This window comes from Schistocerca nitens, chromosome 9 (genome assembly GCF_023898315.1).
Source record: "Schistocerca nitens isolate TAMUIC-IGC-003100 chromosome 9, iqSchNite1.1, whole genome shotgun sequence".
NCBI classification, from domain to species: domain Eukaryota; kingdom Metazoa; phylum Arthropoda; class Insecta; order Orthoptera; family Acrididae; genus Schistocerca; species Schistocerca nitens.
The window spans coordinates 353372272-353387013 of record NC_064622.1 but is presented as its reverse complement, the minus strand read 5'-3'; the positions used below and the strand labels follow the sequence as shown (position 1 = coordinate 353387013).

Below are 14742 nucleotides of genomic sequence, written 5' to 3'. Positions count from 1 at the left end.
ATCGAAACAACAATAAAAACTATCAACACAATCATACACAACAAAATAAATGAAAACACAACTATGGAAGAGTTACAACTACTGGTTTATATAGGAGCACTCACTACACTTAATATACACACTAGGCAGAGATCAGAACCAACCAACACACAGAAGAAACCCACAAAACCAGCATGGCAACACAGGCTACAGATCAAAATAGAAAAACTGAGAAAAGACATCGGACAGCTAACACAATTTATAAGAAATGAAATCTCGGAAAAAAAACGAAAAAGGTTAGGTAAAATCTCGCAACAAGAAGCGACAGAGCAATTAGACGAAAAAAAGCAGGAATTACAAGCATTAGCCAAACGACTCAGAAGATACAAAAAAAGTGAAAATAGAAGGAAACAAAACCAAACATTCAACACAAACCAAAAGAAATTTTACCAGACAATAAATAACACACACATTAAAATAAACAATCCACCAAACATAACAGACATGGAACACTTCTGGAGCAACATATGGTCAAACCCGGTACAACATAACAGGCATGCACGGTGGATACAAGCAGAAACGGACACATACAAGATGATACCACAAATGCCTGAAGTGATAATTTTGCAACATGAAGTCACCCAAGCAATTAATTCTACTCACAATTGGAAAGCCCCTGGAAAAGATAAAATAGCAAATTTCTGGCTAAAGAAGTTCACCTCAACACATTCACATCTAACTAAATTATTTAACAGTTACATTGCAGACCCATACACATTCCCTGATACACTTACACATGGAATAACGTATCTGAAACCTAAAGATCAAGCAGACACAGCGAACCCAGCTAAATATCGCCCCATAACATGCCTACCAACAATATACAAAATATTAACTTCAATCATTAAACAGAAATTAATGACACATACAACACAGAACAAAATTATAAATGAAGAACAAAAAGGCTGTTGCAAAGGAGCACGAGGATGTAAAGAGCAACTGATAATAGATGCAGAGGTGACATATCAAGCTAAAACTAAAAAAAGGTCGCTACACTACGCATACATTGATTACCAAAAAGCTTTTGATAGTGTACCCCACTCATGGTTACTACAAATATTGGAAATATACAAAGTAGATCCTAAATTGATACAGTCCCTAAACATAGTAATGAAAAATTGGAAAACCACACTTAATATCCAAACAAATTCAAATAATATCACATCACAGCCAATACAGATTAAGCGTGGAATATACCAAGGAGACTCATTAAGTCCTTTCTGGTTCTGCCTTGCTCTGAACCCACTATCCAACATGCTAAATAATACAAATTATGGATACAATATTACTGGAACATACCCACACAAAATCACACATTTGCTATACATGGATGATCTAAAACTACTGGCAGCAACAAATCAACAACTCAACCAATTACTAAAGATAACAGAAGTATTCAGCAATGATATAAGTATGGCTTTTGGAACATACAAATGTAAGAAAAATAGCATAGTCAAGGGAAAACACACTAAACAAGAAGATTACATATTGGATAACCACAGCGACTGCATGGAAGTGATGGAAAAAATGGATGCCTATAAATATCTAGGATACAGACAAAAAATAGGAATAGATAATACAAATACTAAAGAAGAACTAAAAGAAAAATATAGACAAAGACTAACAAAAATACTGAAAACAGAATTGACAGCAAGAAACAAGACAAAAGCTATAAATACTTATGCCATACCAATATTGACCTACTCATTTGGAGTAGTGAAATGGAGTAACACAGACCTAGAAGCACTCAATACACTTACACGATCACAATGCCACAAATATAGAATACATCACATACATTCAGCAACAGAAAGATTCACATTAAGCAGAAAGGAAGGAGGAAGGGGATTTATCGACATAAAAAACCTACATTATGGACAGGTAGACAATTTAAGAAAATTCTTTCTAGAACGAGCAGAAACTAGCAAAATACGCAAGGCAGTCACTCATATAAATACATTGGCTACACCACTGCAATTTCATAACCACTTCTACAACCCTTTAGATCACATAACATCAACAGATACGAAGAAAGTAAATTGGAAAAAGAAAACACTTCATGGCAAGCACCCGTTATCATCTAACACAGCCACACATCGATCAAGACTCATCCAACACATGGCTAAGAAAAGGCAATATATACAGTGAGACAGAAGGATTCATGATTGCAATACAGGTTCAAACAATAAACACCAGGTATTACAGCAAGCACATTATTAAAGATCCCAATACCACAACAGATAAATGCAGACTTTGTAAACAACAAATAGAAACAGTAGATCACATCACAAGCGGATGTACAATACTAGCAAATACAGAATACCCCAGAAGACATGACAATGTCGCAAAAATAATACATCAACAGCTTGCCTTACAACATAAACTTTTAAAACAACAAGTTCCTACATACAAGTATGCACCACAAAATGTACTGGAGAATGATGAATACAAATTATACTGGAACAGAACCATTATAACAGATAAAACAACGCCACATAACAAACCTGACATCATACTCACCAATAGAAAGAAGAAATTAACACAACTAATCGAAATATCCATACCCAATACAACAAATATACAAAAGAAAACAGGAGAAAAAATTGAAAAATACATCAAACTGGCTGAGGAAGTCAAAGACATGTGGCATCAGGATGAAGTTGACATCATACCAATTATACTATCAACTACAGGAGTCATACCACACAATATCCACCAGTACATCAATGCAATACAGCTACATCCAACCATATATAGACAACTACAGAAATCCGTAATTATTGATACATGTTCAATTACCCGAAAGTTCCTAAATGCAATATAACACATACCGTACAGCTAATAGGTTGTGACGCTTGATCAAGGTCCGCGTCACTTTCCATTCTTAACCAGACTTAACGTCTGAGAAAGTAAAGAAGTAATAATAATAATATTTATTCAACATCGAATAATCAAATACAATCCCTAGAAATAATACAGTTTCAGGACATCATACAGATTATTCTTCTGAATACGTCAGTTTATAAATTACAAACTAAAGATTTGGTTGTATTAATAAATTTTACATTTTGATGGATTTTACATTTGGTAGTATACAATCACAATGTTACAAATATTGTTTTTATCAACATTATATTAGTTGTAGGTTACTTAAAACTATGAGCTTGACATACTTATGAAGCACTTTTCATACAGATACAATACTCGTCTATGGAATAAAAAGGGTTTTCAATTAGAATTCTTTTTAGCTGATCTTTTAATTTGTTAGTAGGAAAGGTTGTGAGACTTTTTGGTAGGGCATTGGCTAGCTTCAGCCCAGTATGTAGTGCATTTTTTTCATATCAAGCTGTAGCCATGTGGTGGAGTAATGACTGTGGGCTGTTACACAAGTCAGGCTGGGTGTGGTTTTAGGCATTTTCCTACACTCATTTAGGCAAGTGCTAGGCTGGTCTGAAATTTCTGACTTGGAGAATATTATATACAAACAGTTGAAATATGATAACACACAGAAAAAAGTTGACACAATAAACACACAGATGGCACCCACAACCTCCTTGAAGGGCATCTGGCAACAGAACTAAATACCAAAATAAAATTTGTCATATCCTGAAGGAGGGGTCCCATACTAAATGGGTTAAATTGCTATGGAAAAGAAGAAGATCAGCCTTGGAATGCAAGAGTTAAATTTTAACTGGATAGGTCAGAAAATTGAGTCACTGCAAGCTTAAACAGAAAGGAAACTGGTGGACATTCCAATCTTTCACAGTAATGAGACTATGTCCACACTCTCAAGAGGTTGCTTTATCTGCACAGCAAGAAAGTTCTATAGAATGCTGCAATGCAATGTGGGTAGTGTATGTGATAGAGATTATTATATGGGAATGTCTATGGCAGTATGTAGAAAACAGAGATCTGCCTCGCATAATCAATATTGTAGAGTTTTCAATTGAAGAATTCTTACATTTGTTGTCAACTAATTTTGCAAACATATCAATATATTCCTTTTATTAAAAGTCTTAATTCATTGTTTTTTGTAACTGAATGTCATGATATATCATGTCACTTGGTATGTCTAAACATTTTATGACAAAATTGTATGGTTTCCTTTGAATGTTTGTTCTTTGTTTTACAAGTATCCATTTCATCTGTTTGTATTGCAATCTCCTTTGTGTTCAGGAAACCATTGCTGTAGACGTACATCTTGTGGGATGAAAACCACTAACAGTTGTGTGTAAGGTCCTTTATTTGTAAACACAATTGGTTTCATAGCTTAGAACCACATGTTCAGGTGGATGTATAAATTACATCACGTGAGACCCAAAAGTGGGATTGTGTAGAAGGCCCAACATCTGCTGCCCCAATAATAGTAATTCGCCAAGTGAGTGTACATAGTGTACTTGCCATCTGCTCCTCCAGGCTCAGGGCTAACATGTTGGTGCTTGGAGCCCATATAGTGCAAGATCTTGCTCTTGAATTTTGTCTAGTTATTATGTAACAGTATGTTCACTTGGCAGATTACTATTATTTGGATAGTGAATGTTGGGTGTTATATCCATCCCTACTTTTGGGTATCACATGATGTAATTGATCTCACCTGAAGATGAGGCTTTAAGCTATGAAACCGGTTGTGGTTTCAAGTAAAGGATCTTAATATGCAGCTGTTTCTGGTTTCCATTTCACATGAATTTGTTTATATGTTTTCCCAAATAGCATTGTGAAATGTTCTCTTAATTATATTTTCTTGTTTTACTGTCTAGTTTTAAAATTTTTAAGACTTCCTCAGAGTCTTAGCAGTTGTTTACGTTCCAGCATGCTATCCCTACAAAATGTATGAAGAAAATGTGCCTCACGCAATCATTACATGAAATGGCAGATTTTGGTGTGAAAACATGGATTGTAATGTTAGCTGGTTCTATGACATAAAACAAGTGTGCTGCACTGCATATTATATGCACTGTAGATTTCTCTGCCATGTTAAGCTATTGTTACATGATAGTGAACTGAAAAAGAAAATTATATACTTAGTGCCATCTGCTAACCTTTAAATTCGAAAATGTATTTTCTGCACTGTGAAATCAGCAAACTAATTTTGCCTTTAAACAACAGTGTTAATGAAGAGTAAGAAATCTAAAAATTAACATAAATTGTTTCTCCTCCTCCTCCTCCTCCTCCTCCTCCTCCTCTTCCTTTCTCATGCTCATCTTATGCAAGAAAACAATGAGAATCATGAATCATCAGCAGAGAAATTACCGTATTTATTTTTAGTGGAGACCATAATTCTGAAATCAGTATCATCCATTCATTGAGTTGATTGCCCTTAAATTGTCCCAGAAATCCCTCTATATGTGTGCCAGCAAGGTCAGTGGTTGTATACTGTCTTCCTGAAGGGCTTGAGTAAAAAATCCCCAATAACAGTGTTCTAAAATTATTAATATGTGTATGTGGCAAGCAGTCTTTGAAAAGAAAAATTCTATCCAGGCTCTAATGGACAAACTTGATGCTCATGCTTGAAAAACTTGAAAGTTTTGATGACACCCTCTTTAAAAGTGAGCAAAATAATGATTGATTTTTTGACACACAGGGCTTATGTTTACAATTTTCAATCCTCTAACCACTGACACAGATTTAGGTTTGCCCCATTTTCCTTTTGCATCTACATGGATGTTCTGCATATCATACTTAAGCACCTGACAGAGGGTTCATCGAACCACCTTCATAATAATTCTCTGTTATTCCAATCTCAGACAGTGCGCAGAAAAAACCAACATCTGTATCTTTCTGTGCGAGCTCTGATGTCCCTTATTTTATTATGATGATCATTTCATTTGGTTCGCATCAACAAAATATTTTCACATTCAGAGGAGAAAGTTGGTGATAAATATTTCATAAGATTCTGCCGCAGTGAAGAACATCTTTGTTTTAATTATGTCCACCCTAAATCCTGTATCATGTCAGTGACACTCTCTCCCCTATTTCATGATAATACAAAATGTGATACTCTTCTTTAAACTTTCTCAATGTGCTCTGTTATTACTATCTGGTAAGGATCCCAGACTGCACAGCATTACTCCAAAAGAGGATGGACAAGCATAGTGTAGGCAGTCATTTTAGTAGATCTGTTATATTTTCTTAGTGTTTTGCCAATAAAACAATGCAATTTTTGGTTAGCCTTCCCCACAATGTTTTCTGTGTGTTCTTTCCAATTTAAGTTGTTCATAATTGTAATTCCTAAGTATTTAGTTGAATTTAAGGCCTTCATATTTGACTGAAATATCATGTACCTGAAGTTTAACTGATTCCTTTTAGCACTCGTGTGGATGACTTCAAACTTTTTGTTATTTAGGGTCAGTTGCCAATTTTTGCACCATACAGATATCTTTTCTAAATCATTTTGCAATTTGTTTTGTTCTTCTGATGACTTTAATAGATGATAAATGGCAGCATCATCTGCAAGCAACCTAAGATGACTGTTCAGATTGTCTCCTAAATTGTTTGTATAGATAAGGAACAGCAGAGGGTCTATCACACTATCTTGGGGAATGCCAGAAATCACTTAAGTGATGTCAAACGAACATTGGGATGATTGCTTCAAGAAAACCATTGCAGTTTCCTCTCATATCCAATTAGCTGATGTAGTTCTAATGTGTAATTATCTGCACAACAATGAGACATTGAAATCTACCTTTCTCCCTTCTACTCATCTCACAAATAAAGAGGACAGTAAATATACCACTTTATATATAGCCACAAGATTCTGTGTCTTTTAGTTTCTCATCTCCGCTGTATAGATTCTGTTTACTTTCTATTGCTTCTATTCCACAGACATGGCCAGACACCTCTGAATCTGGCTGCGAGGCATGGGCATGCTGCAGTTGTGGCAGCCCTGTTGGCGGCAGGGGCGCGCGCGGACCATGCGGACTGTGATGGCTGGACCGCACTCAGGGCTGCAGCCTGGGGTGGTCACACTCAGGTAATTACTGGCTTGCCAGATTTTTAGTGGTTGATTTTTATTCTTATTGTTGCATGTTATTCTGATGATTGCATATTGAACAGAAGTATGAATTTGTTACTGTACTGTACTTTGGCAGAGATTAATTATCTCGTAAACAGATGTTGACGTGAGTCTAAATAAGATTTTGAACTGCTGACATTTTCAGTAAAGAAATATTCAAGGTAATCTTGTTGCTTCCATGACACTTGATAATGGGAACTTCAGCTATAAATTATTTTGTTTTTAACTATACGTGTTATATGCTGTGGTAATTTCCCACACAGCCCTGCTTGTAGCTTGTTTTATTTGCAATTGGTTTCAAAGTCTTCTATTACTTCATCTTCAGATGCTTGGGTACAACTGAAATACACCCACAGGTAAACCTTGTTAAACAGCTGTGCCTGTGTGCCTGAAGGTGAAGCCATAAAGGCTTTGAAATCAATTGCAAATAAAGAAAACAACAAACACAACTGAATGGAAATTAGTATGAAAATGGTGTGTATGCTCCAAAACAATATATTCGAGACATATATGCATCCTTAATGACATAGTATTATCAAACAATGGAAACTCCAGGTTGGAATATCAAAAATTCAAGGAAAAGGTAGATTGTTACTTACCATAAAGATGATGTGTTAAGTTGCAGACAGGCACAATTAAAAAACACTTAACGCTAGCTTTCGGCCATAGCCTTCACCAGAGAAAGAAAAAGAAACATACACACATCCATTCATACAAGCAATCACACCTCATGGGGACATGGTCACCGTCGCTCCTCTCGGACCAGAATGCCTGGTCTGAGCTATTAGTCAATTGTGCATCAGGTGCACTTGCTTGTGTGAATGAATGTGTATGTGTTTCTTTTTCTGATGAAGGCTGTGGCTGAAAGCTAGTGTGTAATTGTCTTTTAATTGTGTAGGAAAGATAGATTGCTACTTACCATAAAGAAGTCATGTTAAGTTGCAGACAGGCACAGATAAAAGGCACTTACGTACAGATTTTGGCCACAGCCTTTGTCAGCAAGGGAGAAACACACACCATTCATCCACACAAGCAAGCATACCTCAGGCAAACATGATCGTCAACTCCAGTATCTTGGGCTGGAATGCAGCTGTCATATGGATGCAAGCAGCAATCTGGAGGGATCCCCCTCCAGGTTCCTGTGTGCATCCCACGTGATAGTTGTATTCTGACTTGAGGTGTTGAAGTTGGCAGTTGCTTGTGTGTAGGAATTGTGTGTGTTTTTCTTTTGCTGATGAAAGCTGTGGCCAAAAGCATTGTAAATCTCTTAATTGTGCCTGTCTGCAGCCTAACATGTCATCTTTACAGTAAGTAGCATTGTTGATATAGTGTTATAGTTTATTTGGAAATGTTCACCTAGTGCTTTGGCATGGGGAACACACACTTCACAGTTCATTGTTATTGAGGAATTTGGAACTGACATACTAGATTTATAATCATCTAGGATCGTGTATGGCTTTTGATATAGTACATCTACATCTACCTCTGCATGGATACTCTGCAAATCACATTTAAATGCCTGGCAAAGGGTTCATCGAACCACCTTAACAATTCTCTGTTATCTCGTATAGCGTGCGGAAAGAATGAACACCTATATCTTTCCATACGAGCTCTGATTTCCCTTATTTTATTGTGGTGATCATTTCTCCGTACGTAGATCGGTGTCAACAAAGTATATTCGCATTTGGAGGAGAAAGTTGGTGATTGGAATTTCATGGAAGATTCCATTACAACAAAAAACGTCTTTTTTTTAATGAAGTCCATCCCAAATCCTGTATCATTTCTGTGACACTCTCTCCTATATTTCACGATAATACAAAACGTGCTGTCCCACTTTGAACTTTTTCAATGTACTCCATCAGTCCTATCTGGTATGGACCCCACACTCTGCAGCTGTATTCTAAAAGAGGACAGACAAGCATAGTGTAGGCAGTCTCCTTAGTAGAACTGTTACATTTTGTAAGTGTCCTGCCAATAAAATACAGTCTTTTGTTAACCTTCCCCACAACATTTTCTGTGTGTTCCTTCCAATTTAAGTTGTTTGTAACTGTAGTACCTAGGTATTCAGTTGAATTTACAGCCTTTAGATTGGACTGATTTATCATGTAACCGAAGTTTAACGGACTCCTTTTAGCACTCATGTGGATGACCTCGCATTTTCCGCTATTTAGGGTCAACTGCCAATTTTTGCAATATTAGTTACTTGCATTTCAATTCAGACACTGTAATCATTTTAATATTCCAGAATGAAATTTTCACTCTGCAGCGGAGTGTGCACTGGTATGAAACTTCATGGCAGATTAAAACTGTGTGCTAGATCAAGACTCAAACTCGGGACCATTGCCTTTCACGGGCAAGTGCTCGGTCCGGCACACAGTTTTAATCTGCCAGGAAGTTTCATATCAATTCCCATTCTGCTGCAGAATGAAAATTTCATTCTGGAAAAATCCCCAAGGCTGTGGCTAAGCCATTCATTCTCCACAATATCTTTTCTTGCAGGAGTGCTAGTTCTGCAAGTTCTGCAGGAGAGCTTCTGTGAAGTTTGGAAGGTAGGAGATGTGCACTAGTGGAATTAAATCCATGAGAATGGGTCGTGAGTTGTGCTTGGGTAGCTCAGATAGTAGAGCATTTGCCTGCGAAAGGCAACAGTTCAGAGTTTGAGTCTTGGTTCTGCACACAATTTTGATCTGCCAGGAAGTTTCATTTTAATGTTACTTGTCATATTGAAACTGTTATTTCTTAGGTACTTATGACGTAAAAAAGGTATGTGTGTATCCTGGTCTGCTGTAAGAGATGGTCTTGACAATCCTAATCAGATTGTGTTGAATAAATAAATTTCACTGTCTCTTTACTGGAAAATGCATGCAAGAACAGGTAACCAAAATTATATGAGTAAGCCTACAGTCTTCAAGTAAAACATGTACACTAATTACTGTGCTCTTTACTATATGTTCTTTTACAATACATAATGTTTTCATTTTAACTGCTTAAAATGTTGACTGCTAGTAGTACAACACAGTTTACATGCTCTAGTATCCCAGGAAACTGGTACAAAACTTCAGTGGCTACTACAAACCTCACAGTCATACCACAAACTATATGGTTCACAAGACTTCATAAGACTATCTGTGACCAATAAATCATTATCCAAACTAGACACTAAGTTGGCCACGAATGTTGCGCACAAGATGTGTTGTTGCCCTGTCATGCTGAAACTGGCTGTTAATTACTATGGGATGTTTTACAAGAGATACTTAGTGTTTTAGATGTTTCTATACAGCCAATCAACAGTTCTTTTACAATAACAGCCCAAAAATTGAAAGCAAATGTCTGTTGATTAGCTTAATTCTGGCTATTGAAGCAGATGATGTAATCTTTTGTAAACATTGCACATCTTAGTGCAGTATGAAAACAAGATGTTTCTGTAAGAGTTAATTTGCAAAAAATATGTAAAAATTCTACAGGCAGCAGTGTCTTAACCTGCTGTGAATTGTTAGAATGGTGTTGCTGTTCATGTTAAATGTTCAGAGTGAATCCGTCCTTTGTATTCTGAGTTTTGCATAGCGTTTACTGCTGTAAGGAAGATTGTCATTGAAGGCAGCTGTGTCCCTGAATGTAACCCACTGATGCTTTGAGATTTATCCAAAAGGACATAATAGTTCCAGTATTCAGTTTGTCTGTTGTGGGCAAAAATGATGTCACATTTGTTACTCTGTGCTGTTGCAGTGTAGTATGTTGTGAAGACAAAGAACTGTTTCTCAGGTTGTGGAAGCACTTCTGGCACACGGTGCAGCTGTTGACTGTGCAGACTCTGACCAGAGGACAGCACTGCGAGCTGCCGCATGGGGAGGACATGAGGACATCGTCCTGGCCCTGCTTCGACACGGTGCTGACGTAAATCGAACAGATGATGAGGGGCGAACGGCCTTGATTGCTGCAGCATATATGGGTCATTCTGAGATAGTTGAGCATTTGCTCGACTTTGGAGCAGAGATCAACCATGAAGATGCTGATGGTCGAACAGCACTGTCTGTAGCAGCTCTCTGTGTGCCTGCAAATGAAGGATATGTGAAGGTAACTAAACATAAGCATAACCTTTATTCATGCAACTTTTCTGCTTGGTATTTGAAAGGAGCATAAAAGTAGTCACATTTTTGTATACATCTACATGACTAACATGCAGTTCACTCTTACATGTTTGACAGAGAATTGATAGAACCACTATTAGACTATTTCTCAACTGTTTCTCTCTCAAATAGTCACATGGGAAAACTGAGCACCTAAATCTTTCCATGTGAGCTCTGATTTATTTTACTTTATCATCATGGTCTTTCTTCCAAACAAAATATTTTTGCGTTTGGAGGACAAAGTTGGTTATTGAAATTTCATGAAAAGATCTGGCCACAATGGAGAAATGCCTTTGCTTTAATTTTTGTTACTCTAACTTGCATATCATATTCGTGGCACCCTTCCCCCATATTTTGCAGTAGTACAAAACAACATGTCCTTTGAACTTTTTTGGTGTCCTCTGTCAACCTGTTTGATAAAGATTCCATAATGCACAACAATATTCCAGAAGAGGATGGACCACTGTATTGTAGGCAGTCTCTTTCATATATTTGTTGTGTCTTCTAAGTATACTGGCAATAAAATGTAGTATTCAGTAGTTGGTTGGTTGTTGGTGTTTTGGAGAGGGATCAAACAGAGGGGTCATCGGTTCCATCAGATTAGGAAGGGAAGTCGGCCATGCCGTTTCAAAGAAACATCCTGCCATTTGCTTGAAGCAATTTAGGGAAATCATGGGAAACTCAAATCAGGATGGCCGGACACAGGTTGAACTATTGTCCTTACTAACCACTGCACCATCTTGTTCGGTATAGTCTTCAGTATGTCTTTTCTACAACATTTTCTTTCTGATGGTTCACATTTAAGTTGTTTGTAATAATAATCCCCAGGTATTTATCTAAACTGACAACTTTAAATTTGTATGATTTATTGTGTAATCAAAGTTTATTGAATTTTTTTTTAATATTCATGTGGAGGGCGTGATACTTTTCATCATTCAGGGTCAGTTGCCAGTTTTCACACTATGCAGTGGAGAAGTGTACCATAAATAGATCTGTTCCATTGGCAGGATGTATTTTTATATTTTTCGTACTAAAACATGTTTCCATCCAAAAGATAAACGTGTTACTATACACCGATGATTGTTGAAAAATGAAAAGCTTAGGTAATTTGTTGCTTATTTTAGGACAACTCAATGAAGAAATATTGAAATACTATCAGTCAAATATTTTACAATAACTAGAGTACAGGCTGTTGGTGATCTTTAATGTAAATTGTAAAGTGGCTGGTACTTACACAAATAGTTGAGATTCCCTGAGTGCACAAGTTTGAAATGTAAGACACTTTTGCAATCAGAATAACACTTCATAACTGACACACAAATATCTTTGATACATGGTAATACTCCATTGTTTGTGCAGTTATGGAATAAAAATTGGAACTTTTCAAACTACCGATTTGAAGAGAAAACATGATGCTTTTGTACTCCACTTTGGAACTCATTGGTGTTATTGTTTTGATAGAAAATAATTACTTAGGAAAACTGTGTGACTTCTTAAGATAAAAGGTAAAAATGATGTCCCTAGTTATGGTCCTCTCCAAGGTAGTGACTAACTCACTCACAACTATGTCTGCATCTACATCTACACTGTACAAATGACTGTGAAGTGCATGGCATAGAGCACGTCCCATTGTACCAGCTATTAGGGTTTCTTCCCATTCCATTCATGTATGGAGTGTGGGAGAAATGATTTTTAATGCCTCTGTGCATGCCTTAATTAGTCTAATCTTATCCTCAGGATCCCTACATGAGCGACACATAGAGGGTTGTAGTATACGAGGTGTGGCTAGAAAAAAACCGGACTAGTACTGGTGAAACAATAAAACAAATGCAATAAGGCTGAAAGTCGCGTAGCCTGTCACGTGACTCTCGCTCCGCCTACTGCTCGAGTTTCATCTGCCTCCTGCACTCAGTCTGCCCGTGGCGTCTGTTTTAAGTAGTTGATGTTTTGTCTGTGCGTCGGAAAATGTTGAGTGTACAGAAAGAACAGCGTGTTAACATCAAATTTTGTTTCAAACTAGGAAAATCTGCAAGTGAAATGTTTGTAATGTTACAACAAGTGTACGGCGATGATTGTTTATCGCGAACACAAGTGTTTGAGTGGTTTAAACGATTTAAAGATGGCCACGAAGACACCAGTGATGACACTCACACTGGCAGACCATTGTCAGCAAAAACTGATGCAAACATTGAAAAAATCGGTAAACTTGTTCGACAAGATCGCCGTTTAACAATCAGAGCAGTGTCTGAGTTAACAGGAGTTGACAAGGAAAGTGTTAGGCAGATTCTTCATGAAAGTTTCAACATGAACAAAGTGTGTTCAAAAATGGTTCCAAAGTGTCTCACAATTGAACAGAAGGAACGCCGAAGAATGATTTGTTCTGACATCCTGGAAAACATTGAAAGTGATCCCACCTTCTTACAAAATGTTATTACTTGCGATGAATCATGGTTTTTTACTTACGATCCCGAAACTAAATGCCAATCGATGCATTGGAAAACTCCTGGTTCTCCACGACAAAAAAAAAGCACGAATGTCAAAATCGAAATTCAAGGCAATGATGATTGTTTTTTTTTTTTTGACATCAAAGGGATTGTGCACATTGATTGGGTACCAGAGGGACAAACAGTGAATCAGCATTACTACATTAGCGTCCTGGCTACCCTACGTGAGCGAGTACGGAGAAAACGGAACGATTTGTGGAGAAAAAAGTCATGGATCCTTCACCAAGACAATGCCCCAGCTCACAGTGCGTTGTCAGTGAAGATGTTTTTGGCAAAACACAACATTCCCATCTTAGATCATCCACCCTACTCACCTGATTTGGCCCCCTGTGACTTTTTTCTTTTCCCTAAAGTCAAGTCAGCTTTGAAAGGAACTAGATTTGAGACTGTTGAAGCAGTAAAAGAAAAAGCGACGGAAGTAATGTATGGACTTACCGAAAATGATCTGCAGCATTGCTATGAACAGTGGAAAATTCGTATGGAGCGGTGTGAAACCGAGGAGGAGAGTACATTGAAGGAGATAACATGAAATTGTAAATAATTGTAAATAAATGTTTTTTCCAGCATCTGTCCGGTTTTTTTCTAGCCGCACCTCGTATTCATTTAAAGCTGGTTCTTGAAACTTTAGTAACAGACTTTCTCAGGATAGCTTATGCCTATCTTCAAGAGTCTGCCAGTTCAGTTCGTTCAGTATCTCTGTGGCACTTTTCCAAGGCTCAAACAAACCTATGACTATTCATGGTGCCCTTCTTTGTATATGTTCAATATTTCCTGTTAGTTCTATTTGGTACGGGTCCCATACACCTAGGCTCTATATCAGCAAACGTTCTTAATTTCAAAGTATCTTTCACTAAGAAATGAAATCAAGTCATTGACCTGTGTGCTGTAGTTTATAGTTATGCAAATATTTATTGTTAAGTGAATATTTGTTTAAATTTTAAAATACTTCAAAAATATGCTATGTATATTTTTTCCAAAATTTCTGTTGCAATGCTCTGAATGGACAAGGAGTGCAATTCTGGCTGGGGTAATGTTTATAACTGTGTAAAGATGTTTTTTC

The 14742-nt window shown here is 37.0% G+C and overlaps 1 protein-coding gene across 1 annotated transcript in view; it reads left to right on the top strand.

Moving 5' to 3' along the window:
* LOC126203883 (ankyrin repeat domain-containing protein 50-like) overlaps window positions 1-14742 on the top strand; it is a 520870-nt gene that overhangs the window by 424297 nt on the left and 81831 nt on the right. Inside the window, exons 11-12 of the mRNA XM_049938265.1 lie at window positions 6862-7009; window positions 10814-11125. Of these exons, the coding sequence (XP_049794222.1) occupies window positions 6862-7009; window positions 10814-11125 (460 nt within the window). The remainder of the gene's footprint in view (window positions 1-6861; window positions 7010-10813; window positions 11126-14742) is intronic.